This window comes from Chinchilla lanigera, unplaced genomic scaffold (assembly GCF_000276665.1).
Source record: "Chinchilla lanigera isolate Chin_1 unplaced genomic scaffold, ChiLan1.0 scaffold00003, whole genome shotgun sequence".
Classification (NCBI taxonomy): Eukaryota; Metazoa; Chordata; class Mammalia; order Rodentia; family Chinchillidae; genus Chinchilla; species Chinchilla lanigera.
Window position 1 is genome coordinate 10,212,698 of NW_004955404.1, and position 13,686 is coordinate 10,226,383.

Here is a 13,686-nt window from a genome sequence, read left to right on the forward strand (position 1 = left end):
CGCAGCGCCGGGGGTGCCGGCTACTCCACGCCTGGCTGCGGTCCCCCGGGCGGGGCGCGCGCAGCCCGCGCGCTGCACTTCCTGGCACGGGCTAGGAGTTGGGGAAGCCGAGCAGGTGGTGCACCCCCGCCTCACCTCCCGCGAACTGCGCGGGATGCTTGGTCTTGTTGATGTTGTGACTGTGGGCTGCTTGTGTGTGTGTTTTTTTTTTTCTTTTTTTAACCGCACACAAAAGAAGGGAGGAGTTAGAGCCACGCTGTATCCACTGTGAGTCATCCCCACTTCTCTTCTTCCCGGGAGCAGATGGGTGGGGAGAATTCCTTGGGAAGCAGTTTATAGAGAGGATTGACTGGATTTTCGGCCCGGCCCCTCTCCTTGCGTTATGTGACCCAGCTGGCACGGCCCAGGTGGAGGTGAGGCAGAGGCACGCTGGCCGACTTGAGGGGAAAATGTCTCCAAGGTAGCAGGCTGGAAACTTTCTGTTACAGGACCTGTGCACGTGGAATCACACAGACATTCTTGAGCATCACTAAATTAAAAGTCCGAAGGCGGCCACACCAGGGTGTACAGCTTCAGTAACGTCTGGTCCAGCGCTACATGGGAGGAAAGACACCTGGGGTAGGAGCACCAGCACCCCAGTCCAGGCTACTGCCAGGCCTCTGGATGCTGGGTCAGAAACCCTTGTGTTCATTAATCTGATTTCCAGAGGCAGCGTCACGTCTCAGCCTGGCAGAGGGCACCTGGCTGTGTGGATGAATTATTCCTGATGAGGTAGAGAGGCCAGCAGGCCCTTCTGTACCTGCGGAAGAGTGTTCTAAAAAGGTGGCTGCTGCTAATTTCCAGCGTAAACTATTTAGGTTCTGTTTTACCCTTCTGTTTACTGCAATCCAGGTTGCTTTGCTGGGTGACATGGGGGTGTCTTTATTTGCAATCTTTTTTATCTTTTTATTGATGATTGGTTAATTTGTTTTAACCCCCTAAAAGGAGAGGAAGATAGTAGAGGATTGAGGAACTAGAGCTGAAGAGACCTGATTTGGTCCAAATTGACTTACAGTTTAGGGAACAGTTAACTGCAACACAGGAGTCAGGTGGCCCTCAGAACACCTGGCAGAGGGCAGCTGGCTGTGTGGATGAATTATTCCTGATGAGATAGAGAGGCCAGCAGGCCCTTCTGTACCTGCGGAAGAGTGTTCTAAAAAGGTGGCTGCTGCTAATTTCCAGCATAAACCATGTCCTGGCTACAGCTGCATGAAGCACTGCTTGGCCTGGGGCCACAGCGAGGCTCCCACCTGGTCCTCCTTAGGGAGAACTGACCAGGCAGGTGGGCCGAGGAGCGAGGGCGCCCAGGCAGGACATCTCCTGGAGAATAATAGGGCAGGGTAGGCCTGTGCCCATCGAGAGAGAAGTAGAAAGTGTCCCTTCCTTTCTCGTGACATAAAGTAGAAAGTGTCCCTTCCTTTCTCGTGACATACGGGTATAAAGCAGGGTATATACAGCTGGTAACCAGCTCTCCCATCTCGTGGACATCACTTCTTTTACCTAAACACCAAAAGTTATGGGACAAGAGTCATTTCCTGTTGGAGAAAGAAGGGTTGGGATCAGGGTCACTGGCTGTGCACTTTATGCAGGTCGTAAAGGTGCCTAGCCAGGGAAGTGTGAGGCATGGATCTGCCTGAAAGAAGGGTGCCCCTTTCTGAACTGTACAGGGTCACCCGAGGGGCTGCTGCTCACCCTGGCTGGTGAGCCATTTACAGGAATAACAGTTGGTAGCAATACAGATGTTCTCAGAGGCTGACAGGAAGTAGGCACCAGGAACTAATTTCTCCAAAGCAGAGCAACAGCGGGAAGGTAACTCTGCTTACGTGATCTCTTTTGATGCTTACCACGACCTCTGAAGAAAGTAGTGGTGCCTGTTTTGCTGATGAGGAAGTTGATCCTCGGGAAGACAAGCACGGCAAAGTGCAGATGTACCTTGCTGGAGAGCCTTTGCTATCAACCACTGGCCTGGTGTCAGAACTTTGCATGGATGTCTGACACAGTGTAGCTTTTTTTTAAATTATTTGCTAATGAAAAACATTTTCTGAACCTTTCCATTATATACATGGCCATCTTTAAATGAGAGGGATGTTTATATTTTATTGGTAGCAAAGAAGTGGTGGGTTTTAGAGACTAAGGAGGAGGAGCCCTTTGAGAGAATGGCACGAAGTAACGTGGAGAGGGTGGGGTGCCGTTGAGTTCCCAAGGTACAGGACCACAGGGGCAGGTGTTGGACCCCACAGTCTGCCCTACATAAACCTGGGCTCTCACCTGAGGACCAGAATGAGCCTGTGTTACAAACAATCTGAGATGAAAGTGAGACATGGTAGGTAGTTTAGGAGCCTGTATTTCCTTTGTCATCTTCCTCTGAGGCCACTTGAACCCCGTAACAAACTTTTGTGAAGTAATATTCAAATATTTGGGGCTAAAACAGCATCAAAACCAATTGTATGATTATCAGCTCACAACTCTACTGTGGGTTGAAAATCAGTATAAACGATTTATTTCCTTCCACTAAGTGTATAAATCAAAGAACACGTTTATTCTCTTCATGTTAAGTCATGGTATCTTCCTACCTATTCTGTCTTGTTTTTTGTTTGTTTTGTTTTTTTTTTTTAGTAGCGGGAATAATTTTTTTTGCTGAAGTGTAAACACAGTGATTGGGGCCTGCATGGTGACCTGCATTGTGTTTGTAACTGTCTGGACTTGAGCAATGATTTATCCTTTTGTTAAAAAAGAAAAGAAGGCGGCAGATAGTGCCTGGACTATTGCCCTGGCACTTGCTGAGAGCGTGCCTTACCTCAGCCGGTGGAGCTCAGGGGGCGAGCATCTTTCGTGTCTAGGTTGTAAAGCTGGACCTTCTGCCCCGGAAAGGGGCAAGGAGTGGTGTGTCCTGCTGCCTGTTGATCTGGCTGCAGGACAGAGACAGAGGTGGCTTCAGATTTCTATTTGGCTGTCTTACTGATTCCACAATCTAGAACATTCACTTGGAGATCTAGACCTCCAAACTACCTGCCCAGAGAGGGAGCTGGGATTCTCTTCTACCTCCGTGTGAAGGGTATGGGGGCCAGTCCCATAGCAGGGGAGACAAGAGCCCGGGGCCAATAAGCCTGTACTAAAGTGGGTTTCCAAAGAAAATTCTGTTCAAGCTCATGAAAGAAACTATCATAATAGGTTACCTCCCCTGAACAGTCGTAAAAACACAACCATGTATAGGAGGCACTACTCATCCCTGTCCTAGAGGTAGGGAATCAGGTCCAGATAGGTTAAGTAACTTGCCCACAAGATGAATTGGTCAGTCTAACACAGACACAGTCCAAGCAAATCTTAAGCATTTATTAGGGATGTGGTAAGGGGGCATGTAGATGTGATTTGTGGGGTAGTGTGATGTTTGGGCCAATCCCAAAGCCGGAAGCTGTTAGGCAGCTGTCACTGCTAGAAAGTTCTGAGGCTTTGCGCAGTGCCCCAGTGGCGGACAGGGACACTCAGCTGCTAATAGCAAAGCCAAGGCGCAGTTTGCCTGTTTGAAAGGAAAATCCGAAGTAAGTGTGCATGGCTGGGGGTATAGCTCAGTGGCACAAGCCTGCCTGGCGAGTGTGAGGTCCTGAGTTTGATTCCCAGTACACCCCTCCAAAAAAAAGTATATACAGTATTCTTAACAACTCTTGCTGGCACTGAAAGTCAGCCTCAGGTAGAATTACCTCCCCTCTTCTTTAGGATATACCTCAGCCCTTTCTGGACACGGGGGCCTCTCAAAGCAGTCAGTTCCTCCATCTGTCTCTATGAACTCCCGACACAACAATCATTCAGTCAGCTATTCTGCCTCCTGATTTCCCTCTCACATTTTCATCGAAGTGGCAAGGGTGCCTGAGTCTACACAGACTGTGAACTGTTCCCCATCGGGACTGTGTGTGACACACTATACCACTCTCCCCACAAACACACCAGGTGTCAAGATCCAACAATCAGTATTTTCCTTAATTTGATGACATTCACGGTAACTATTTTAAGCTTTATAAACTGACTTGCATTTCTTCAAAATTATGCATCTGGTGTTGGGCAGATCCTGATGAACACAGAATCTCACTGGAGTCAGTTTCTGAAGGATAAGCCCATCCAGCATAACAACCAAAGGGCTTCTGAGAAGTCAGGTCATGGTCAGGCCCAGGAATCTACCTGTCCCAGCTGACTTTTTACACACCAGAGTTCGAAAACCACAAGTTAACGTTGTTAATGATCACATCTTGTAAGTTGCAGTATAAGTGACGCTAACTGCGCTGAAAGTAAATATGCCTGCTGCAGAAGCATATCTTATGATGCGCTGATGAATATTTATATGGTGTTATTTTTCTTGCAGACTTCGTACCAGCATAATGCTGGAACAAGAGACCGGCAGCGCACAGCTTTCACGATGGCCGAGCTGGATGCCGATCTGGATCACATCATGCCATCCTCTGTCCTGCCCCCGTTCTGGGCCAAGTTAGTAGTGGGATTTGTTTCCGTCCTGTGTTTTGCACGGAGCTACGATGGAGATTTTGTCTTTGACGACTCTGAAGCTATTGTTAACAATAAGGTTTGTTACCTTAACTCTTTTTTGGGAAATTTACATTACCCACTTGCCTCTGTCCCAGGAATTATCTAAGTTGGTGTCGAATTTCATGTCAAACTTCAGTTAAGCACTTGCCCCAGTTGTAGTGTAAATTTCCCATCTCTTTTGCTATCATCTCCTTAATCCATGTCTCTTTGATCACCAACAGCAGAGCCTGCAACTCCTCCTTAACCTCATGAGGCCCGGTCCTCACATGGATCAGAGAGGCCACTCAAAGATCGCAGGGCCAAGGTGTTACAGGGCATTGCAGACTGCGTGTTTAGGGTTTATGAACAATTTCCAGAGCTGGCCAAAAAAGAAAATCCTATGATTGTGCAGTGATGCATCAGTCTGATCACCCCTTAGAAGGTGTGTCCCCAGCATCGGGCTGGCTCTTTCTGTCCTTGACTGTGACTGCGAGCACAGCCTGCTGCCTGCTGCCAGCTGCCAGGGCCATGCGCTGTGTCTCCCCGGGAAGCCTTAGGCTTTGCTCATTTCATGTTTGAAGATGCAAGTTTGCTGAGCTTGCAAAATCTCAGTCAGCTTTGCTCACTAGTTGCAGCTGTCAGTACAGAGAAATTGCTCCTTTTCACTAGCTAACCATTTCGAGGAGAAGAAATTGGTTTTTGGGAACAGAAGATTCAGACAAACCAAAAGGAAATCAGAATAAGAAACCCAGAGGCAGGGAAGGTCCAAAGAAAAAAGAGCTCTGAAATGACACGAGGACATGCCTTTGTGACAGTCCTTTACTCAGCAGACAGTTTGTGTTTCACTTAATAAGAGACAAGGACTTGGATGTACACATCTTTCTCTCCAGTAGCAACTCCACAGTGCTGCTGTTGGGTGCTCTCAAAAACAAGAAGTTGTGGATTCCACCAAAGGATGACAGAGTCATATTTGTTTTGAAAGTGTTGAGGAAAACTGTGTAAGAAGCACTTATGCCATGGGGCAGAGGGCAATTGATTGGTAGGCATTTCATTCCAAACATAATATTGCAGTTTTTTCTATTTTAATGGCATAAACTAGAGCATTGCTGAGGTCTCCTTTCAAGTTCTTCATCTGTTGTTTCCCTCAGGTTCACCCAGCAGTTAGAATAGATGATTCTGTTTTAAACCATGCTTTAAAAACGACATAGCTCTAAAGCAACATGGACAAATCAATGGTTTACTAGCCACAGAATTATTTTTGTAATGAGAATATGATTTTTTTAAATTCTGTTACTCATTTTGATGTGACTTTTTTGACCCTTCCGCTTGGATATATAACATGAATTCAGAGCCAAAGTTGGAAAATTCCCACCAGCAGGCAGGGCAGAGCGTGAGCTTGGCGGGATGTGGGTGCCACGGTGCACGGATGTATTTTGCATTGTTTCTGCATCTTGTGGCTCTGCTGGGCGTGGCCTGGCAAAGCGTGGCCCTGTGTCCTTATGTTAATATGCCAGCCTTGCCTTCCCCCTCCCGGTTCATGGAAGGCACTGTGCCTGCAGGATGCGAACCAGCTATTCGTGGGGCCAGTGGAGGTAAAGATTTTTCTAAAAGCTCTGTGCAGTGTTGAGTTGCCTCATTTTTGTTCCTTGAGATGGCAGTCTCCTTGAGACCATGGAAGTGGGAGGAATCTCAGACAGCATCTGTCATTTTCATAAACCGTTATGAGGAAAAATTGACCTTTCTTGCTGTCGCACACCCTTTTGTACAGTGTAGTTTGTGCCTAATGAAATATTTAGAGCTTCGTTGGTGTTCATTTCCCCTTCAAAGGCAGAGGGAGATCTTCCACCCAGGCCCATTGCAACTGAACGAGCACTTGTGTGACACTGCAAAAGAAATGAGTCTCCCAGTTCTGTGTCCCAGTCCACTGAGTCAGCAGGTGGAGTCCATGTCTTTCACAAGCATCTACGCAGCTGGGAGACAGCGCTTGGTGCTCTCTCAGGCTAGGAAGCTGATCCCAATGCAAGGGAAAGTCACCCTGCAGCAGGTATCAAGTGACGAACTGCATCTATCCCCTTGTCTCCAGGCTTCCCCTTTGAGCCAGCAAACACTTAAGTACTGTACTGCATTGCAGTGTGGACGTTTGATGCTATTGGGAACAGCTGTCACTTGAGGGCAGTTTGCCCTTCCATGCGGGACGTTATGAACTGTTGACCAGGAAGCCGGTGCAGAATGCATGCAGGAATCGGGCACACCCACCTGCTGGAGGCAAAGCCAGTCATGTGACGGTGGGGTAGGAGGTGGCCAGTGACGTGGTCAGTGCGTGTGCTCCTGCTGCACAGCCCCAACCTGGTGAGCCTGTGAGCCTCCACAGCCCTCTAAAGCGGTCCTCTTTGCCTCAGTGCATCAGCTTGTCCCATTCCCGAGAAGAGGGATCCCGACTACACTAGCGATGCTCAGCATGTTTTCTTTCATTTGTCAGTGCTGGAGAGGGAACCCAGGACCTTTGCACTGAGCTACATCCCCAGCCTGTTTTGTTCTTTAACTTTCTATTTTGAGACAGAGTCTCACTAAGTTACCCTGGCAGGGTTCAAACTTGCCATCCTCCTACCTCAGCCTCCTCAGCCAGAATACTGGTATCACAGGCATGTGCCACCACGTCCAGCCGCGTTCTAATTTCCCCTCCCTAAAACATCCCTGTTTAATTCTCTAAAGATAAAATTAATACCAGCTTTGCAGTCTATTTCACGTTGCCATGTTTGTGCTTCATACTGTGTGCTTTCGTATTTTAAATGTAAAGATGCATTTCAAAGTATATTTAGTATCGTACCAAATTAAATTACCTCAGCTGTAAGATAGGTACAGTTTTTTTAAATAGTGATTTTTATCTTCAAAAATTATATGGAAGGGTTTTTTGCCTTCTAATTTCACAGTCTGCTTAATTCATGATCAAAAATAGAAAACTGAAAAAAGTGTTTATCCACAGCTATGTTTAAGTTGAGATAGTTTTGCTAAGTAGCTTTATTTATTGGATATGAAAGGAAAACAGAGACCTTATGTAGCTAAATGTTCTGTCTGTCCAGCATGTCCCTTCTGTATACTCCTGGTAAGATTAGATGTGGTCTGGGGGCTGGGGATTTAGCTCAGGGGCAAAAGCGCCTGCCTGGCAAGCGCAAGGTCGTGAGTTCGGTTCCCGGTACCGGAGAAAAACCAAAAAAAACAAACAAAACAAAACAAAAAAAGATTAGATGTGGTCTGGGCCCTGTGGAGCTCCAAACAGATAGCACAGTGACTGTGAGCTTCCTGAGTGCCAAGCGCTGCAGGGATGGGCGGGAGACACCCCAAGACCCACAGAAGGAAGCTCTGGGCAGGAGATGTGAGAGTGGAGAGCTGAGGATGCTCATCTAGGGGAGCGCCTGCCTGCAGAGCCACTGGGCGGGAGCTCACAGGAACAGGGCGGGAGCACAGAGTTAGCCACGTGGAGCTGCAGAGGTTGGTGGGAGCCAAGCACCTCGGGGTACGGTGGTCCCTCCGGGATATCAGCACTGTCCCTGAGCTGTACGGAACTATTGCAGCATTTCTCAACCGGCTGGCATGGGCTAAGCCGAGGTGCACCTTGAAACATTTGACTTAGAGAATATGTCAGAGGAGGCAGTGGCCCCACTAGGAGGCCGGGCCATCTCCCAAGTTGGAGACACTGGAGCTCGGCCCAGGGCCAGAGAGGAGGTGAGAGACAGAGTTGGGAGCTTGGAGGGACTTTTAAGGAGAGGGCTTGGAGAAGGCTTTGCTATGGGGCTGTCCAGAATGTCCCCTAATGTGTCCCCGCAGGACCTCCAAGCCGACACGCCCCTGGGAGACCTGTGGCATCATGACTTCTGGGGCAGTAGACTGAGCAGCAACACCAGCCACAAGTCCTACCGGCCGCTCACCGTCCTGACTTTCAGGTGAGGTATGGCAGCACCAGCTCAAGGGGGTACCCGAGTCTTACCCGTGACATTTGCCCGTGGCTGTGTCATCACATTCCCAGCTTTGGGAAGTTCAAGGGGTGATTCCCAGGGAGAAGGGCCACTCATGTACTCGAAGTCCCCACTGATTCCAGCTCTCGAAGGCAGCCACAGGGACATGGGGAGAGGAGCTGGGGGAACTTCACTCCCTGTGCTCACTTCAGCAGCAGCTAAGGCTGGTGCAATGCAAAGGAGGTTGGACAGCCCTGCACACAGATCTGTGCTGGTGAGCACAGCGGTCCCTGTTCTTTGCCTTTCTCAGAGATTCCACCCTTTGGGAGTTGGTTAGCAACAAGGAATGAGCTGATGTGTATCAAAACAATATGGGGCATGTGATTTATTTTCTTGATACACAAAAAAATGAATAAGGTGTCAGTCTTCCAACTGTAACTTGCATGCCAGATAAGCATGAAGCTTACTGACAGCCTTCTTGTCTCCATTAATCAGGGAGCTGTTGCATTGAGTAGGTGTAGTCGCCTCGCAAAGGTTCTCCTCCGGCTGTTTCTCAGGTGCATTTAAATCCAGTACGTAGAGCTCAGAGAGGCACGGGAGTGATGAATTGGAACCACCAAAAATAATTGCTGATGGCAAGCAGGTGTTTCGATGGCACAGGCCGATTGGCACACTGTTAAGAGCGCTTTGTTGTGGCTAGTCAAATTACTTGACTCTTAAAACCCAGTCCCTGAGGTAGTCGTGTGCCAGCTTCTGTCCTCTTAGAATGCAGTCCTCCTTTTATACACTTAAAAAATTGTCTAGCTTTTGATTGTCCTCTCCCTACCCCCTGGGATATGTCCCTCACTTCCACTTTCCCCTCTGCGGTTAATTATGTTCACACCATTTCTCCAGCCTTCTTAGCTTGATGGGTATTAATAACAGCACCGTGCTGTTTTTACCAAAGAGGCACACCTTGCTCACCTGCTTTCCACATCTCCATGCACACTGTCGCCGTCGCATCGCACATGCGTCTGCATCCCCGCATGAGCGCCTGTGTTTGCTGCAGGCTTAACTACTACTTGTCAGGAGGCTTCCACCCCGTGGGCTTCCACGTGGTCAACATCCTCCTGCACGGCGGCATCTCTGTGCTCATGGTGGACGTCTTCTCGGTACTGTTCGGCGGCCTGCAGTTCACCAGTAAAGGCCGGAGGGTGCACCTGGCCCCCAGAGCATCACTGCTGGCAGCTCTGCTATTTGCCGTCCATCCTGTGCACACCGAGTGCGTAAGTACCGCCTACCTGTGACAGCGCACATACGTAAGACATGACGAGGCATCGTGTGCCACCTCATTTCCTACAGCAGGCTCCCTTTGTGCAGCCTCCACGATCCCGAGCTGCAGGGTGTATATGCTACATATGCTGTAGGAATGGAAAGTACATCCCACAGATGCCCAACAGGCACCTGATGGGTCAGAGACGTGTGTGTGTGTGTGTGTGTGTGTGTCTGGTACGAGGGATTGAACCTGCACCCTTTGCACTGGGCTACATCCCTAGCTCCTTTCTATTTTTTATTTTGAGTTAGGGTCTCACTGATTTATGCGGGCTGGACTTGAATGTGTGATCCTTCTTCCTCAGCCTCCCAGAGTGCTGGGATGACAGATGTGCACCTCCATACCTAGCAAGAGACTCACGCATAAATGTGGGCTCCCCTGCTGGGGTGACTGTACTAAAGCTAAGGTATGGTCTCCAGTGAGGCTCCCTACCTAGCTTGTGTGGTGACAGCAGCCAAGATGGTATGAATGTCAACACTGCCTGGCTTTGGGTCATCGGATAAGACCCACTGTTCAGCAAAGGGTCTGAGGCAATTTGTCTAGGGTAGCTGACAGCTTCATGGTTGATATGATACTTTCTTAGCATCGCTATCATAGCAGTGCTGGATGTCAGATGGACTCATGCAGCGCTCCCCATTTCATAGATGGGGTGGTGTGGGAGGCTACATGAAAGACCGGCTGAGAGTTGATAGTAGGTGAACATGGGATAGGACCTGACTCCTGGGCTTCCCAGCCCCACACCAGGGAGATGCTGATGTGAGGAACACTCAGGATGTCCTTCCTTCTCCATCCTGGTGACCCCTGCTTCCCCTTCAGTCTTGGGCCGGAAGGTGGGGCAGCTCTTGACTGGAGTCCACCCTGCTCTACAAGATCACATCTGTGCCACCGAGCTGCTCCTGAAGAGATTGGGGCTGACCATGTTGGGCTGTAACGTGACCCTGGCGAGGGTGTCAGGAACACTCTCCCAACATAAACCCTTGGAAGGCAGTGTGGTGGCTGAGGGAAAAGATTTGGTTTTAATCAGTCATTCCGTGAGCCTGAAGCTCCCGCTATAAAATACTGCATGTATAATTTATTGCCTCTCTCGCAATAAGCTTTTGTATTTAATAGGACTTAAATACCTACATCTAACCAGTTGCCCTGGTGAGCAGCTAGAAGTTCCAAAATGTTGAGCAGAATTTCTCTTTGTAGCATCCAGTTTTTCATCTCAGCAAGTGCAGAGGATTTAAGCCCTTATCAGGGTACAGATTGGTGTTGTAAGAGTTTAGGTGTAAACTCTTTATTCATAACTACACCAACTTGGAATTGGTTTAAGTCTGAATTCTCTGTGGTTTAAATGTTTATCAGACCCAGAAATTGATCATAAATAAGGGAATCTCTCAAGCAGTCCTGGGTCACAGTTTTTCTTCTTGACTGATTTAGCATCATCTTAAAAACAAAATTAAATATTTGAATTATTAGCCAAAGGAAGTTTTCTGAAATTCTGGTTGTAAGGGTTGAGAAATTGATTTATAAAAAGCTTTTGAGCCACCTGTGGTGACACAGGCCTATAATCCCAGCACGCCAGGAGACTGAGCCAGAACGGTCATAAGTTAAAGCCCAGCCTGGAGAACATTAAAGACTGAGCAAGACCCTATCTCAAAATAAAAAACTGAAGGTTTCAGGTGCTGGCAGAGAGGACTTAATATGCTCACACATGCGGTGCAGCCAAAGGGACTCTGGGAACTTGTTCATACTGAAAGGCCGTATTTCAGGTCTTTAAGAGGAACTGAGGCAGGGCTGGCTACAAGACAGAAGAGAATCTTTGAAAAATCTCTTCTCTCCCCTCTATTCTATGACCACCATTCGAACTGAGATTCCAGGAAGGAGTTGATAGTATTCCTGGCACATTTACTTTTCATTCTTTGGCACACAGAGTTCAGTTTCCTCTTATCTGCACCCCATGGTATCTCCCATTGTGCATTTTTTAAATTTCAGCTTTAAAATTGTGCAAGGAACAGGACACCCTGAGTTTCTTATTTTCCAGAGGTAAAGAAGGGGGCCTGCCATGGGATGAGGGTGAGGATGAGGATGAGGATGAGGATGAGTGGGGATTTGGGTAATGAGCATAGTTCTGATTGCGTCTGTTAGAGCAAAGTTGTGTCTGTACAAACCACAGTTTTGGTGACCTAGGCCTCTTTATGTTAATATTTTTGTGTTTTGTGTCCGTGCCCCTCCTTGACATTTATACCAAGAATGGTTTCGCCCATTGCACATAAGCACCTGCATTTTCTAGTCTCCTTGGGTGACCCACCTTCCTTCGTACCTGAGGCTTGAAGTTAAGGTGGTCAGGGTGAGTTGGTCACTCTAGTTTGAGCCCCTTGGATTGGCAGGGAAGTCATTGCAGTCCCTATCATTTGCTCCTCCACTGATAAGGGTGTCCGTCTCAAACTCTCTCGCTCTCTTGCTCTCTTTCTCGCTGTCTCTTTCTCTTGCTCTCTCTTTCTGTCTGTCTGTCATATATACTGCCCCAGACTACACTTGGTTGTCTGTGGATTTTATGGGGTTTTTTTTTCCTCCAAAGCATTGGCACATATGTCAAGGGACCTGAATTCCGATGATAGAGAGGGCCCAGCCACTCAGGCCTCCCTAAGGCCTCCTCCCCACATTGAAGCCAGACTTTGGTATGGAGGGAATCTGGAGTTGTGCCTCCCCGCCTCAACCTCAGTTCCTTTTTAGGGCGCCTGTACAGATGTTCCCCATGAAGAAACGACACCACCTGTGCTATGAATTCAGGGGTGTTGCATTTTCTCCAGAAATCCCCACTAGGACCGTTCCAGGTTATTTGGAAGAAAATAAAATAATCTTTGTAAGGAAGTTTGCCTAAAGATATATTTTCTACAGATGTCAGGAAAAGAAAAATAAAGCCTCATTTGTTTATGCCCATCCTCTAAGTAGTCCCTCCTTGGTAGCCTTTTGGCATTTTTTCCTATGAAATCTATTTCTCTTTAATTTGTGTGCCAGAAATTCATTATAAATGTTTAATGCTCCTTTACTTCAAAACAGTTCCATACTTTTAAAAGTTTTTCTTTATATCAGTAGAATGTACGTTGGTTAAATACCCAGGACTGTCTTCAATAATGGAAAAAAGGAAAAACATTTCCTTAGAGATAAGTTTATGATGTGTAAAGTGCATTTCCATGCAATGCTTTGTACATACCCCAGCCACCCAGATAGCAAGGTGTTTCTGCAGACTGGTCCTTCCGGCCCCATCCCTAACGTTTGTCTGAGCCATTTCCTCCCCTTCTCTCGTTTCAAGAAGCCTCTTTCCCCTTATTCTCTCACCCTCTGGCCAGCTTCCTCTGACTGTTGCTCTGAGTTCCCTTGGACCAGCTTCTCCAGATCGGCTTTTCTTTCTGCTGAGGGCTGGGGAGTCCTTTCCGTCCTCAGCCTGTGGGTGGCCGCAGCTCTGAGAAGCTCCTCACTCCCGTTGTCCTGACGGAGGTGGGATGCTCCAGCCGCTTCCACCTGGTCCCCCTGTCTTGGTCCTGTTTCCTGTTTCTAGGTGCTTCCTATAGGATTCAGGAGAAAAACAAACAGGAGCCCGATCTGCCATGTGCCAGGCTTGGTCCTGTGTCACTGCACTCGTCGTTACTCTGCCCCTGACTCAGTCACTCACTGTCCTGAGCACTCCAGAGCCGTCCTTCCATATCCATTCCATCCGCAAAGGCGCTGTAGCTTAACCTCCAGCACGCTGCCACACTGGTCCCCGACCTGCAGAGCCTTTGTCCCTGGCTTCCTTCGCAGTGGGTTTCTTCACATGCATGATGTGAACAGATTGGATTTGGGTTCGTCAGCTGCTTCATCCTCCTGGCCCATGCACGGCTGCTC

The 13,686-nt window shown here is 48.2% G+C and overlaps 1 protein-coding gene across 1 annotated transcript in view; it reads left to right on the forward strand.

The window, feature by feature from the left end:
* Positions 1–488: 488 nt before the first annotated feature.
* Positions 489–13,686, forward strand: part of Tmtc4 (transmembrane and tetratricopeptide repeat containing 4) — a gene marked incomplete at its 5' end in the record, with an annotated part of 53,396 nt that continues 40,198 nt past the window's right edge. Inside the window, 4 exon segments of the mRNA XM_013515999.1 lie at positions 489–618; positions 4,394–4,609; positions 8,377–8,492; positions 9,553–9,769. Coding sequence (XP_013371453.1) covers positions 598–618; positions 4,394–4,609; positions 8,377–8,492; positions 9,553–9,769 — 570 coding nt within the window.